Below are 16,804 nucleotides of genomic sequence, written 5' to 3'. Positions count from 1 at the left end.
ATGAAGCGACCCCCCCACAAAAAAGACCAAAGTTTGGGTGCTTCAGTCCTTCTTATAAGAAGTAACAAAATACCCCCAACACTCACAGGAGCAAATATTAGACAATGTGTGGTACAGAACCTGGAGGAAAGACCATCCAGAAAAGCCTCCACCTGGAGATAACTCCCAGATGCAATCATCATATGCAAACACTGTTGTGGATGTCCAGATGTGAATGCTGTCAGGAGCCTGATACACCTGTCTCCTGAGAAGCACTGCCAGAGCCTGACATATACAGAGGTGGATGCTCACAGCTAACCATCAAACTGACCATAGGGTTCCCATTAGAGGAGTTAGAAAGAAGACTGAAGGAGTTGGAGGGGCTTGAGTCCCCATGGGGAGAGCAAAAATACCAACCAACCAGAGCTCCCTGGGTCTAAACAGCTAGCCTGGGAACACACAGGGAGGGACCCATGTCTCTAGCTGTATTTGTAGAGGAGGATGGACTTGTAGGGCATCAGTGTGAGAGGAAGGACTTGGTCTATTGAAGGCTGGATTCCCCAGTGAGGGCAAGTTTGAGGGAGATGAGCTGGGAGTGGGTAGGTGGGTGGGGGCACACCCTCAATAAAATATGAGGAGGGAGAATGAGTTAAGGGTTTTCAGGGGGAGATGGGGAATGGGGATAACATCTGAAATGTAGATAAATAAAGTACCCAGTAATAAAAAAGAAAAAAAAAGAGAAAAAGAAAAACAAACAAATAAACAAACAAAAATAATGGATGTGACTATGCTAGTGGAACATTGGAGACTCTTTAGCAGCAGTTTATCGTTACCACGGGGATTCCTTATGATTGTCAAGGACAAGAGACTGTGGAAAAGGCCAAAAAACCTTTAAAACAACATATTTATAAAATAAAAAAGGGGAGATAAAAACCTGGAAACAGAGCTAAACAAAGAATTCTCAACTGAGGAAACTTGAATGGCCGAGAAGCACCTAAAGGAATGTTCAACATCTTCATTCATTAGCGAAATGCAAATAAAAAAAAACCCAAAACACTGAGATTCCACCTCACACCAGTCAGAATGGCTAAGATAAAAATCTCAGGTGACAGCAGATGCTGGGGGGATGTGGAGAAAGAGGAACATTGCTCTATTGTTGGTGGGATTGCAAGCTGGTACAACCACTCTGGAAATCAGTCTGGCAGTTTCTCAGAAAACTGGACATAGAAAACCTCAGAAAAACTGAGGAGCACTCCTGGTCATATACCCAGAAGATGTTTAGTTTAATACATTTTTCATGCATTACATATAGTTTCTGGGTTAGGATGGGAGCATGTGTCCTCTAGAGAAAAATTCTTCTCACCTCATAGTAATGAAAACCCTAAAGGTATACAACAAAAAAATATTAAATACTGCAAGAGAATCATATAAATGTAGACTCATTTGAGTAATACCTTACTTCCCACTAGAGATTCTAAGTGCCAGAAGAGCCTGAACAGATATTCTACTCACTGTTATAGTATATTTCCCCAATCATGTTTTTATTCTACTAATATATATATAGTATATATGTGTATAATAAATATATATAAATATATATTTATAATATATTAAATATGTATATAGTATATATAATATATATTAAATATATTAAATATATATTAATATATTTTATATATTATATATATCCTTCTTTAACCTATACAGTCATAATTATTTTGTATTAAAGTAGAAAGCATATGTTTTCAACTTTGCTCACATATTTCAATATAGTTTTATTTATTTTGCATTCTCATATGAGCTATGAAATCTATCGATTCCAGAAAGAGCTCCCCTGAGATTTTCAGATGGTTCTATTGAATCTGGGTAAACTTGCAGTGCTGGTTGTCTTCCTATGAACTAAGAACATATTTAGTTTTATTTCAATCTTCCTTAATTTTTTTCAATGCTTGTGATTTTGCCTTATTTGATAAATTTATTACTAAGTATTGATTTGTTTCTCAGGTTATCATAATGCAATTGTTTTATTGGTTCATTATTAGATTGTTTATTCTAGTGCATTTATTACATGAAACTGAAAACATGATCCTTTCATTTATTATTTCTAATAATTTTAATCATTCCTTAATAGTCTCTATATACAAGATCATGTCATCTGTAAAAGAATATTTTTTTGTCTCTAATTAGAACTTCTTTTACTCTGTTTTCTTTCCTAATTGACATAGATACAAGCTCCAATGCTATGCTGCTGAATAAGGAGCACAGTGTCCTCGCTTCTGAACTTCTATTAACTTTTCACCACTGACTAGACTCTTACAGACATCTTCTATTTGATTGAAAATGATAACTCTGTTCTGAATGTACTATTTCCATATGTATGGATATTGGGTTTTTATAAATGTTATCTCTGAAGCAGTTGGAATGATTGTCAAGTTTCTGTATTTTCTTCTAATTTATGGTTTATTAATTGGTTTTTGTATGTGAGATCATCTTGCATTTCAATGATAAATCTCAGTTGGTTTGGTTGCATACTCTTTTGATGTAGCTGGTATCAACTTATGCATATGATCAATTTTATTATTTGTAGCTTTTCTATTTTTATATCCACTTACCTTCTAAAACATATGTTTTACAAGTAAGTCTTTGAATCTCCTTATTGTCATTACAGGCAGGTGTAAAGAACATGAATGTGTGAGTCATCTAATATATAACAAGGAGCTGAAGTTTGATAAGACAGTGATGTCCTTTCTTGTTTAAGAATTCATATAATAAACAAATATTTACATGAGTCAACTATCTTCACATTTTATTTAAATGATTTTGCTATTGAAAATGCCCCTCAGGATTACCTCAGAAAAGCTATCCCATGCTTCTGTGTGCAATATGCTTATATAGAAAATTCATGTACTACATAAATTTATTTAGACATGATCTATAGAGTTTTTGGCCATGAACTCAATGCTAATGAATCAACAGCACATGATCTTTAAGCCAAGAGACATAAAACAATGCTGTGTATTGATCAGCTGATGAAAATGTTGTGACCATGGGAATATAATGCTGTATTTTCCCATGCGCATTAATTCTGCCCTCACTGAATCAGCTTTCACAGACACTTTACATTTTATATTAATTTCTTATTAAAATCAGTGGCATTTTTGGAAGATAGAAGCACATATAAGTAGAAGATTAGTTGGTACTTTTCAATTGTTATGGTGTTTTACAATCAGAGTAATACTGATTTCATAAGCAGTTGGGGTTTATTTAGTCCTCTTTTCTGTGGTGAATGGTTTGTAAAAATTAAATGCTAATATACTTTTCATGTTTCACAGAATTCACAGAAAAATGGTACTTTAAATTTTTTATGAGAAAATAATTCTCTTATTCATTGAAAGTTTCATATAATGTGATTTGATTAGATTCAGCCAGTCCTAGATGTTTGTCCCTGCTTCTCTATCCACTGAAGTCTATATTCCACTTCCTTTAAATATTTCAAAACAAAATTATGATGCTGAAAATATTCTGGATGCATGTTTTTCCTCTGGAACATGGTCAGCTTATCACTCAAAGATGAACCGTCCTTTTCCAGATCTTATAATTGGCAATTTGCTCCTGGTAGAGTACCCAACTCCTCTCTCTAGTCTGGAATTAGGTCTGACTTTGACTTTCACAGGTTTTGTGAATTTTATCACAACAGCTGTGAGTTCATATATGCAATTGCCCTAATGTGTCTAGAAGATATTTCTTTGTAGTCATCTGTCTCCTTTGGCTCTTATACTTTTTCTGCTATGTTGAATCTTAGAGTAGGGATATATATATATATATATATATATAAATTTTATATATATAATACACGCATGTGCACATGTATATATGTAGATTTGATTATATAGGTAGACTTTTTAAACATGTACTAAAATTCCAGATTTCTAGATGAATAATGAGGATAAACATGTATATGTACTTATTTACATGTTGGGCCTAACACGAGGTCTAAACTCCATTCAACCTGCACCCTTCAGTCACATACACAGGTGGAGAGTGTGATAAGCAGGCCTAGGGCCTAGAGAGATTTACATACTAATATGGTACCTGAAGGCCAGAGGGTGGAGCCAATTAAGCATTCCTCTCCAGACCCTCCCCACTCTTCCCCTCCCTATTTAACTCAGGTGTGCCCTGGGTTTTAGGGGGTGTGCATCCAGATCCATCCACCATCCTCCATGCCAATAAACCAGTTTTGGAAACCCAAGGACTTCCTTGTGTGTTGGGGCCATGCCATGAGGAACTGTGGAGAGGCATTTAGTTAGTGAGCAGCCAGGCCTAACTTCCAGCTGGAGGAACCTAGAACGTTCTCAGCCGTTTTTTAACCTACATTTACATATGTGTAGATAGATAGATAGATAGATAGATAGATAGATAGATAGATAGATAGATAGATACTTCTGTTATCTCTGTATAGCTATACTTATATTTCCTTTAGGGCTCATCAATCTCCAGTATCATACTTTGTACATTAGCCAGGTTTTGTGTGTGTGTGTGTGTGTGTGTGTGTGTGTGTGTATCAATCTACTGGAAATAGAAAATAGAAGTTTTATGCCTTTTACATTACTTGTCTATATTATTACATTTAGCTAACTTCTTGGTATGAATTATTCATAATATATCTTTAGGATTATTTATGTTGATAAATTCTGTAATAACAGCCAAACTTTTATTCATGTTTCCAGTATTTATTTGTATTTGTATTTTTTTAGGGGGAAGGGGAGCGTTCATTATTTACTTAGATGTTGAATCTCTTGCACTAAGTTTTTAAAAGCTGGTGAACACTGAAAAAACTATTTCTCCTAAAGAACTGTAACCACACATTTCTAGATAGTATAAATATATGGTTGAACTAACATTAATATGCATCACCGTTTTATCGATTACATATTAAAATTACATATTGGGTATATAGTTATTAAGTTGCATAGCTCAAAATGCATATAAAATATTTCTGCACAGTTCATTAGCAGATCCCACTTTTTCTTTTTTACAAGTGATTGGGAAGCAAAGGGGAAAACCATAATTCAAACAAGTTTGAAAACTTCTGATAGGTATACAAAACACAAGCATTTCAAAAAATTTTGGTTAAGAATTGGTTAGCTACAATAATGTATCTCAACCTCTTAAAAATATTTACTAACTTAAAGAGCATACACTCCGTGTCCTGCACAAGACAAAGACAATATATTACTATAAAAATTTAATAGCCTCCTCTTGTTGTTTTCAGGCTTTCCTGTTAAGTTGTCCCACTAAGTGCAAACATATAATTAATTGTAAGGCTTTTTGTCTAGGGATTTTATTGAAGATATGTTTTTCTATAACAAAGTTGACTTTCAAACAGAGGTTTCCAAAAACAGCAAAAAAAAAAAAAAAAAAAAAATAAGACAGAGACATTAAATAATCAGCTGAAGACTTAGTTAAAAAAAATGGATGGCTAAGCAAACCATTGTCCTGTATGTGTAGGAGATGTAAACAGAGTGAACAGGCAGATAATGAGAGAAACCCTGTGGTGCTTGTAATGACGGAAGGAATAAACCATGGAGGGTCTGAAGAGTTCTTAGTTCCTGGAATTTTGACTCTATATGATGCTAAAAATATACAAGTATTGTACTGGGTATTTTGGCAACTAATCCTTCTAAATTCCTTATAGACTAATAATAGTCTATCACAGGAATACATTTAATGACATAACTCAATACCTTATTTTAGAAAGGGTTAATTGGTACAAATAATATGAACATTTTAAATGCTGACCAGCAAAACTCTTTTGCTAAGTGTCCAAACATGTTGATCATAATATAAAGGTTGCAATCTGTCAAGCTTATGGCCGAGTAAAACTGGTTTTCAATATTCCTGTGGAGCTTCAGTAGACTTGTTCGGTAAGATGACACATTGGGTAATTACGTATGACAAATCAGATCCCATCTGACCTTCTACTTCCAAGGCAATGGGATCAGGCAACTCAGTTTAATGAATACAACAGTTGTTTCCATGACCATTGGAATCCTTGAAGAAGAGTTACATTTTAGGACAGTACATCTCCAGATACTAAAGTTGCTTGCTGTTAAAAGCTCCATGCCACTTTTGTCTTATGAATTGTTCTGCATCTTCATATGTCATTCCACTTTCAATTAATGCTGGGGTAACAAATACGGGAACTCTGCCAAGGAATGTGACACAATGAATAGCAATATAGCAACCAGGTCCTTTACAAATGTTAATCTTCACAAGACTTAACCAGTCATCAACAATCTGGTTGGGTGGTGGTACACCATCATCAAAAGGCCAGTCAAGAACACTAGTGCCTTCTTTCTCCACAAGGGTAGTATCATAAGTTGCTTCATATACTCTTATTATTGTGGTATCTCCATATTTCTTAAGTTCCTCTATAAATTTGTTTAAGGTTGCATTGGTTGGATTGTGTGTAATAAAAAATCTCATGCTCTTATATGTGACTTCCACAGGAGCAGAGTGATTCATTCGAGCCATATTAGAAAAAAAAAAAAGAAAAGAAAAGAAACACCCAATAGGATTATAAAAGGATTAAAAAATTAAATACAATTATGAAATGATTCAAAACAACAACAAAAATAAAATCAAAAAAGAGCTAGAAGTCTACTTCAATATTCAATGTACTCCACTTGAAATTCTCAATGCTTTGAGTATGGACTGCGAGAAATAGGCGATGAAATGAACCTCCTAACAAGAAGCAGTGATTCTTTAATCCAGTAATACTGAAGGAATACAAAAGAAGTGCACTGAGGTTTACCCCATCTAGGTCTGAGCTCTTGTAAAATGCTCTGCAGATTTCAACAAAACAAGCCTGTGTCCCAGTTATCCACTCTTACGGGGGGCTTCTTGGTGGAGTAGTAATGAATTTCTACAGTTCACTTGTCTGCATAGAGGTCATGCTGTGACTGGCAGTAATCTCCACTGCCCTTCAGAAACACCATAAATGTGTGACCAAGAACACCATAGAACTGAGGAATATCTACTCATTGAAGATTGTGGCCTAATCATCAAGGGGTCCCAAAGCAGCAAGTTACAGCTCAGGCAGTGGCAGGGCAGGGCAGGGCAGGGCAGGGCAGGGCAGGGCAGGGCAGGGCAGGGCAGGGCAGGGCAGGCTGCTGTGTTGCCAAGCAGGCTGCAGCTCAGAGCCAAACAACGTGTGTGCCCCGGTCTATTTGTTTCTGATCATTTTAAAGTCTGCTTTTAAAAATATTTTCAAAGAACCAGCTTACAGTTTTATTGATATTCTTTCTTGTTTTTCCATTTGTATTTTAATAATTAATGATGTATTTATTTATTTATACTTTACATTGCTTCAGACTTAATTTACCAGTATGGGAAGGTAGAAAGTTAGGTTACCAGGTTACCAGTTTGAGATCTTTCACCCTTTTTTTTTCAGTGTATGCAAGATATTTAGTGCATATGCTGGGTCAGTGCTTTTTGCTACAATGCTAGCTTCTTTGTTTTTGTTTATTTGAAATAGGATCTTGCTATGTAGCTCAGGACAGCCCTTGAGTCTCCATGTTCCTGCCTTTGAACACCGTGACTCCAGAAGTACCCCATCAACCTCTACTATTTTTAGCGTAGGCATCCACAGTCATAATTTTCTATTCTTACCAATATTTTCACTTCATCCATAAATTTCTTCCTTAAAATTACTTAATTGTTATCAGTTTGTCAATTTAATTGATTCTTCCGCCAGTTTAGATCTAGTAGTAATCCTTTGAGTGAATATTTTTCATTTGTTCCTTTGGTGGTCCAGAAAGACCTTGTAGACAGAGGGGATTATCCTGACTGCCTTCATAGAAATGGTAAGACCAGCTGACATTGGGAGGTAATATTCCCTGGCTGGGATTCTGGGCTGTATAAATGGACAAAGAGACTTCATCACTCTTTGTTTCTTGATTATGGAAGCAATGTGGCAGCTGCTCCAAGCTCCTTCTCCCCACCATTATAGTCCCCACATGTAAACTTAAAGAAACAATTTCTCCTTTAAGTTGGTTTTGTCAGAGTATTTTATCTTAACACCAGAAGAAAAAAAACTGACAGCTACATTATTGCTTGACTCCATTAGGTCCTTTGAATATTTCTTTTTATTTCATGTATTTGATGAGACATTGTCATCGTACACTCTGGCAGTTCTTTGAGCAAGGCTAATTTTAACTCATTGAACATTTATAATTTTATTACGGGTTGGGTACATGGAGCTCATCTTTCCATTTAAGTATCTGGCATTGTAAAATGTTTAGAAATTGGATGGTATGACTTTGGATTGAAGGACATTTTTGGAAAAGGGTTTTTTTTTAATTATTGTTTTTATTTTAGTTTTTTTAACTGTATAATGCTAGTTATGCTGCTTATATATCGTCTGTCACCTTCAAACTTATGTATCCAATTACCTATTCAGGAGGCAGTTTTCTGTTTCCAAAAAGATGACATAGCATAGGAATTAGACTTCTTTGGAAGAAGCAATCTCAAACAAAAGACAAGTTTCACAATAAATAGGTATCCTATGTGCATGTCAAAGAGGGTTTATTGGCTATGACCCAGTGACCAGAGATCTTACAGAATGTCTCCAAAATTTTCTGTGTGGAACTACAGAGCGGTTTTTCAGTGACTACCACTGAACTCTTATGAATTGCTTTCTACTGTTATGAAGGCCCCTTTTAGAAATCTCTTCTCTCTGGCAACCCAATTCTTAATTCAGACTTGATTCTGCAAGGGCAGAGTGTCAGTGGCCAGTGCATATCTGCTGTTGTAGACCTGGAAAGCTCTTGAATGACAGTTACATGTTAGTAAAGGGCTCTGCAATGAAGCCCTGGCTAATAAAGTGTGGTGTTTCCTTCCAGGCTAGCTTCTCCAGGACAGTTCCTTTCCTTGCTATCCCTCTAGGCAGTCTTAGATCAGAATATAACCTTTAAAAAGGGGGAATTGCTTAAAACTTCTGCTTTAAGCAATACTGTTAACTTCTGCTTTAATCATACTGTTCCTTCTCTTCACCTCTTGAGGCTTCAGAGTTTTATAATTTGCATCTTCCTCAGAATCTTATATTCCAAGTGCTTAATAAAATCGATAGTTTTTACATTATCTAAATAGTATACAATATTAATACCCATGATAATATAGGTTAAGAAAAATCCCAATTTTGTAAAATAAGAATAGACTCTAATAAGAATAGGCAGCTTCTTTGACTATTGTTGTTTATTGTCTTGCTTGTTCCTTGACTATTTGCATCTATTGTATTGCTAGTTCCTCAACCTAGAACTGACCTTAATACTTGCAGGTAATTTAAACAGTATAAAAGCAAATAGGAGGAGGAGGGATGGGATAGGGAGTTTATGGGGAAATGGGGAAAGGGAATAACATCTGAAATGTAAATAAATATAATATCCAATTTAAAAAATGTAAAAAAAAGAAGAAAAAGGAATAGGCAGCTTCAGATACCTAAATCTGTATCAGTTCACTGTGATTTCTACTTTACTAGTTATTTTCATAAAAAATAAAACTATTCCCAGATGGATATAATAAAGGTTTCTAAAGAAGGAGAAAAATAGTAATATATTGTAGTTAAGACTGATTGATGCTGATTTAGTGTTAGATGCTGATTAATTTTGTTAATTGTTATATTATATGACTAAAACTGGGCTGGACATAAATTTAAGATTGGGGATGGGGTACAAAGCTTATCAGTTTTAAATATAAAAAAATCAGATTCTAACACGTTACGTTTTGAAGCTTTGTGGATTATTTATAGTTAAGATATTAAAGTAGGACTTCCAATCAATCACTGTTGTACTAACAGATAATTCATTACAAATATTAAAAAAAAGTACTTCTGGTGAGAAACTTCCCATGTCAGCAGTGTGGAACATATAACTGACAGCATAATTATTAAGTTAATAAGTAAACCAGATCTGAACGTTCTTTTTTTTTTCTTCTATTATTATTAATCATTCCATTCATTTACATCTCAAATGATATTCCACTTCCAGATTACCCCACCAATATCATCCCCTGTCCCACATCTGCACTCCCCCCTCACTTTTGCCTATATGAAAACGTTCCCCCACAGACACATACTCTCTGGCCCTATCACTCCAGCATCCCCCTACTCTGTGGCATCAAAGCTCCCTGGAACCAAGGGCCTGCCCTCCCATTGCTGTCAGGCAAGGACATTTGCTGCTACATATGTATCTGGAGCCCAAGATACCTTTATGTACACTCCTTGATTGATGGTCTAGTCTCTGGGAGAATCATCCTATGGTCAGGCCAGCCTATTTTGTTCTTCCAATGGGGTTGCAATATTCCTCCAATCCTTCAGTCCTTCTGCCAGCTCCCCCAACAGGTTCCCTGAGTTCAACCTGATGGTTGGCTCCAAGTATCTGCGTTTGCATTGGTCAGTAGCTGGCCAGACCTCTCCAGAAACAGCCACACTTGGTTCCTGTCTGTAAGTGCCTCTTGACCACAGCAACAGTGTTGGATTTGGTGTCAGCAGACGTCATATGTCCCAAGCTGGGGCCATTCCCTTGTTGGCCTTTCCTTCGGTCTCTGTTTTATTTTTGTCCCTGTTCTTCCTTTGGACAGGAACATTTCTGGGTTAAAAAAAGTTCAGATGGGTGGGTGGCTCCATCCCTCTACCAGGAGCCATGCTTATCTACTGGAGGTGCTCGGCACACATTCTGTCTCCCCCTTCTCTTTGCATTACAGCTAAAGTCAATCCCATTGGTTCCTGGGAGCCTCACATTTCTCTGGTGTCTGGGACCCTCCAGTGGTTATCCCCAGTTCCTCATTCCTCTGCTACCTTTATTATTATTATTATTATTATTATTATTATTATTATTATTATTATTAATTTCCTGACCCTCTGTACCTCTCTCAAGTCTCCTCCAGATTCTGATATGGCCACCCTTATTTCCTCCTTCTTTCTCCCTCCCTTTTTCCCCTCTCCTTTCAACTGCCACAATCATTCTGCCCTTCTCTCAATGCAGGACTGAAGCATCCACCCCCTGATCTTTCTTCCTTCTATGCTCCATATGGTCTGTAGGTTTTATCATAGGCATTATGAGCTTTTGGGTTAATATCCACAATGAAGGACTGTTTCTCTTTCTCCACATTCTAATCAGCATCTGCTGTCACCTACGGTTTTGATCTTAGCCGTTCTGACTGATGTGATGTGGAATCTCAGGGTGGTTTGGATTTGCATTTCCCTAATGACTAAAGATGGTGAACATTTCTTTAAGTGTTTTTCAGACATTTGAGATTCCCCAGCTTAGTATTCTCTATTTAGCTCTTTACTCCACTTTTATTATTATTTTTTTACTTTTAATCGTCTTATTGAAAGCAATGCATAATACAATATAGTTAATACAAGTAAAGTATACAGTTCTGTGGGGTTTAGTTTCTGAGTTATACAAACTACCTAATTAAGAACTTTTTAAATAAGAAAGAAGCTATGCATGCTGCTTCCATCATATTTTCCTTCTTCTCTGTCTCTAGAAGTCACTAATGTCATCACCTGATGGCCACCCTTTAACTATTGTGAATAATGTTGTGGTGACCCCCTGTATGCACGCTGTGGCATGAGTTTACTCCACTTCTTAATAGGGTTATTTGGTTCTCTGGAATCTGCCTTCTTGAATTCTTTGTATATTTTAGATATTAGCCCTCTATCAGATGTAGGATTGGTAAAAATCTTTCCCAATCTGTTGGTTGCCATTTTGTCCTATTGACAGTGTCCACTGCTTTATAGAAGCTTTGCAATTTTGTGAGGTAATATTGTTGCTCTTACAACATAAGCCATTGGTGTTCTGTTCAAGAAGTTATTCCCTGTGCCCAAGTATTCAAGGTTCTTCCCCATTTATTAGTTTCTCTTTTATTAGTTTCAGTGTGTCTGGTTTTATATGGAGGTCCTTGATCCACTTGTACTTGAGCTTTGTGCAAGAGATAGGTATGGATCAATTTACATTCTTCTAAATGCAGACCGCCAGTTGAACCAGCACCATTTGTTGAAAATGCTGTCTTTTTTCTACTGAATAATTTTAGGTTCTTTGTCAAAGATCAAGTGACTATAGGTATCTGGGTTCACTTCTTGGTTTTTAATTTGATTCCATTGATCTATTTGCCTGTTTCTGTACCAATACCATGCAATTTTTATGACTATTGCTCTATAGTATAGCTTGAGGTCAGGGAAGAGAATTGAACTAGCATAGAGTCATTCAAATCTGTTTTCAGTTAAAAATAGGCTACAAAGTTTTAATCCAAACACTAAGAGCTACTTTTTCTCTAGCAATGGGCAGAGAGAAGCCTTGTTCATGGTGTTGTTTTTATATCAGTCAGGGGAGGAGCAGATGGGATTCTTTTCTTCATCCTAGGATTATGCTTGGCTTGGTGGACAAGGCTGTCTTATGCCTAGAACTAAAAAAAAAAAAAAAAATCAGATCAAGTTAAATCCATACAGCACAACACTGGAGGAAGAAGACAGACAGAGACCTGCAAGTCACCATGCTACTTGCAGACATGCCCTTCATCCCACAGCACATTCAGGCCATAGATACCTCCTTACCTTTGCATCACAGAGCATTGATGGGGAATGTCACTAAGGTGGCCACCAGTTGCATGGCCAGCCTGCAGTGGGACTCACCACAATGTGTATGTTGTTGTAATCCGATGGGAGAAAAAGGGGTAGGTGGAGTAGCTTAAGTGGTATAAAGAAAGATGGAAATAGAGTGTTAAGAGGAGTGTCCTGGTATAAATTGCCAGCCCCACCACCTGGGTCTATGGTAAGGTCCCAGCTCTAGCTGTTGCTAAGACCTATGTTTGTGCCTATGTCTGCTGAGTAGGAGGGGTCAGTGTTGATGTCTGTGGCTCATGTTACCACTAAAACATGGGGATGTCTTTGCTCTGGGGTAGCTGCAAGGGACCAGACAGATGTTCAGGGGGCTGTACATAACCATACCACCCCACACTGGAGAGCTTGCCCCATCTGTTATCAGTTGCAGCACCATGGAGAGTGGGTCCTCCACCTTCATAGGCATCACAGTGTATTTGGCCCTGATGGTTAAGGCACAGGTGAGCTAGTTCTGAACATAAGTAAGGGAGAACTATCCTAGCTTGTTGCGGCCAGAGCTGCTCCATGTTCAGGGGCCAAAATGTCACAGACCGCTCTGTCAATGTTGGAACCCACAATGCCAAAAGCCTTGGGGGCTAAATTGTTAGAGCCTGCACTGCCCCAAGCTGCTCTGGTCAGCGGGTCGGGGTTCAGCAAGAGAGAGTGAGGACAGATGTGAGGAATGGAGACCAGACAGAGTGCGATTCAATCCCGTTTATTCTTCAATCTCTCTTCTCTCCACGTCCCTAGTTCCAAGTTCCAAGTTCCTAGTTCCTAGTCCCTAGTGTCTCCAAGTTCCAAGCTTCTTTCCAAGCTCCCTTCCAAGTGCCTAATACCTAATAATCATTTCTTCTGTCTGTCTCTCGCCTTTTATATGTTTCACTTCTAAGCCATATCTTTAAGTCACGCCTTTAAGTCATGCCCTTAGGTCTTGTCTCTAAATCTGATCTCTAAGTCACTCCCTTAAATTACACACCTTTAAGTCTCACACACCCAAGGGAAAATCCTGGGTATCTAAAACAAGATGTTATCAGAGTGTTCTCAGCTGTTGTAGGCTATTTTAAACAAGCCTCTTGTCAGGGTATTTGGCTCAAGATGGCTGAAAGGATGATAGCTGCCTTCTGTTGGCTCCCCACACTAGGCAATCACAGCGCTTGGGACAAAGAGATGACACCTTGACTGGGCAGAGAGTGGAGCTGCCTTTCAAGGAATGAATGCAGCAGAGCTGGCTCTGAGAGCATGAGAACATGAAAGCTGACCCTACCTCCTGCCAGATGGTTGTATTGGGTGGCCTAACTAGAGCACTACTGGAGAGATAACCATGGTGGTGCAGTTAAGGGAGAGCTGGCCAGCTCGTATACCTGCCAGGCCCAGATCCAGGGCTCTGAATTTGCCCATTCTCAAATCTATATCCTCTGTGAATGGTTGAGATGCATGAAAGGACCAGTCTTGCTGTTTTAAAGATGCAGAATCTCTGTGACACAGGGCAACAAAATAACCAGAAGGAGTCCAGTTGAAGTTTGGTCTTTTGTTACATATTATATGCTAAGTGTGGGCCCTTAACACCTGGTTGCCCTACAGACAAGAGGTAGATCCAAGTCCTGTTATGTGACTATGCCCGCAAGTTATTTCTGATTGTTGAATAAATATGCTGACAGCAAATTGCTACCCACATCCAACCCGCGGAATAAGGCAAAGGCAACCGTGTTCTTCTTCAAGCAGTTTATTCAGCTATTCCTGTACAGCGTGCTTCCTCTCTCTCCTTCTCTTCTCTTGTCTTTTTCCCCAGCTCCCGCAGCCCCTTATAAGCATTGCCTTGATCCTATCAGCAGCTGCCACGAAGTCACTAATTGGCCACTCTCAATGACGCGAGGTGGGGTGATTGGGTAACCACACCTCTCAGCGCATACAACTCTATATATGGAGTTGTCTTTTCTCTCAAGCAATGCCTATGCCAAGTGCCACCTTGTAATGGAGAGAGCAGAGCCGCTTCCCACACATTTCTGGCTCTTCTATTCTGTTCCATTGATCTTTTGCTTATGTCTGCACCAATACCATGTAGTTTTTATCATCGCTGCTCTGTAGTACAGCTTGAGGTCAGGGATGATGATTCTCCAAGATGTTCCTTTATTGTTGAGAATAGTTCTTACTATCCTGGGTTTTTCTTTAGACCAAAATGAATTTGAAAATTGCTTTTTCTATCTCTGTGAAAACTTGAGTTGGAATTTTGATGGGGATTGCATTAAATTTGTATATTGCTCTTGGCAAAATGGCCATTTTTACTATGTTAATCCTGCCAACCCATGAGCATGGGAGATCTTTGCATCTCCTGAAATCTTCTTTGATTTCTTTCTTTAGGAACTTGAAGTTATTGTCATTCAGATCTGTGACTTGCTTGGTTAGATTCACATCAGGTATTTTATATTATTCATGACTATTGTGAAGGGTATTGTTACCCTAATTTCTTTCTCAGCCTGCTTGTCCTTTAAGTAGAGAAAAGCTACTATTTGTTTGAGTTAATTTTATATCTGGCCACTTTGCTGAAGTTGTTTATCAGGGTTAGGAGTTCCCTAATGAAAGTTTTGGGATCACTTAAGTATCCTATCATATTATCTGCAAATAATGAAATTTTGACTTCTTCCTTTCCAATTTGTATGTCTTTGATCTCATTTTGTTGTCTAATTGCTCTGATTAGGACTTCCAGTACTTTATTGAATAGGTAGGGTGAGAGTGGGCAGCCTAGTCTAGTCTCCTATTTTACTGGGATTGCTTCAAGTTTCTCTCCTTTTAGTTTGATGTTGGCTACTCATTTGCTGTATACTGCCTTTACTATGTTTAGGTATGGGCCATGGATTCTTATTCTTTCCAAGACTTTTCCCATGAAAGGATGCTGGATTTGTGAAATCTCAGCATTAGTGAGATAATCATGTGATTTTTTTCTTTACGTTTGTTGATAAAGTGGATTATATTGATGCCTTGAACCATCTCTAAATTCCTGGGATAATGCCTACTTGATCATGTTGGATGATTGTTTTGATGTGTTCTTAGATTCAGTTTGTGAGAATTTTGTTGAATATTTTTGCATTGATATTCATAAGGGAGGTTGGTCTGAAGTTCTCTTTTATTGTTGGGTCTTTGTGTGGTTCAAGTATGAACATAATTGTGGCTTCCTAGAACAAATTGGTAGTGTTCTAATAAATAAAAATAGAGTAAGTAAAAATAGAGGGTAGTGTTCCCTCTATTTTTATTTTGTGAAATAGTTTACAGAGAATTGGTATTAGGTATTCTTCGAAGGTCTGATAGAATTCTGCACTAAAACCATCTGGACCTAGGCTGGTTTTTTGTAGGGAGACTTTTAATAACTGCTACTATTTCTTTATGTGTTATAGCACTATTTAGATAGTTTATCTGATCCTGATGTAACTTTTGTGTCTGGTATCTGTCTAGGAAGTTGTCTATCTTATCCAGATTTTCCAGGTTTGTTGAGTATAGGCTTTTGTAGTAGGATCTGATGATTATTTGAATTTCCTCAGTTTCTGTTGTTATGTCTCCCTTTTCAGTTCTGATTTTATTAATTTGGATACTGTCTCTGTGCCCTTTGGTTAGTATGGCTATAGTTTTGTCTATCTTGTTGATTTTCTCAAAGAACCAGCTCCTGGTTTTGTTGATATTTTGTACAGTTCTTTTTGTTTTTACTTGGTTGATTTCAGCCCTGAGTTTGATTATTTCCTGCCCACTCCTCTTGGGTGTATTTGCTTCTTTTTGTTCTTGAGCTTTCAGGTGTGCTGTCAAGTTATTAATGTATGCTCTTTCCAGTTTCTTTTTGTAGGCACTTAGAGCTATGAGTTTTCCTCTTAGCACTGCTTTCATTGTATCCCACAAATTTTGGTATGATGTGTCCTCATTTTCATTAAATTTTTAAAAGTCTTTAATTTCTTTCTTATTTCTTCCCTGACCAAGTTATCGTTGAGTAGAACATTGTTCTACTTCAACATTGTTCAGCTTCCACGTGTATGTGGGCTTTCCATTGATTTTATCATTATTGAAGACCAGCCTTATATCTGATAAGATTCATGTGATTATTTCAATTTTCTTGAATCAGTTGAGGCCTGTTTTGTGACCAATTATATGGTCAATTTTGGAGAAGGTAACATGAGGTGCTGA

The 16,804-nt window shown here is 37.5% G+C and overlaps 1 protein-coding gene and 1 long non-coding RNA gene across 6 annotated transcripts in view; one reads left to right on the top strand and one right to left on the bottom strand.

The window, feature by feature from the left end:
- LOC117707673 (uncharacterized) overlaps window positions 1–16,804 on the top strand; it is a 452,126-nt gene that overhangs the window by 357,130 nt on the left and 78,192 nt on the right. The window lies entirely within an intron of this gene.
- On the bottom strand, window positions 6,073–6,513 carry LOC117707675 (protein tyrosine phosphatase type IVA 1-like). Of its 4 annotated transcripts, none has more exons than XM_034501141.2 (2): window positions 6,184–6,513; window positions 6,073–6,105 (listed from the first exon to the last, which is right to left on the bottom strand). In XM_034501141.2, the coding sequence occupies exons 1-2, from the start codon at window positions 6,511–6,513 to the stop codon at window positions 6,073–6,075; spliced, it is 363 nt and encodes a 120-aa protein (XP_034357032.2). The 4 variants fall into 4 exon arrangements, with proteins under 4 accessions (XP_034357032.2, XP_034357033.2, XP_076788185.1 ...); XM_034501142.2 differs by having other exon boundaries at window positions 6,073–6,315; window positions 6,409–6,513; XM_076932070.1 differs by having other exon boundaries at window positions 6,073–6,408; window positions 6,481–6,513.

Source organism: Arvicanthis niloticus, chromosome 4 (genome assembly GCF_011762505.2).
Source record: "Arvicanthis niloticus isolate mArvNil1 chromosome 4, mArvNil1.pat.X, whole genome shotgun sequence".
Taxonomy (NCBI): Eukaryota; Metazoa; Chordata; class Mammalia; order Rodentia; family Muridae; genus Arvicanthis; species Arvicanthis niloticus.
Note: the sequence above shows the minus strand (reverse complement) of the source record. Positions and strands in the feature narration are given on the sequence as shown.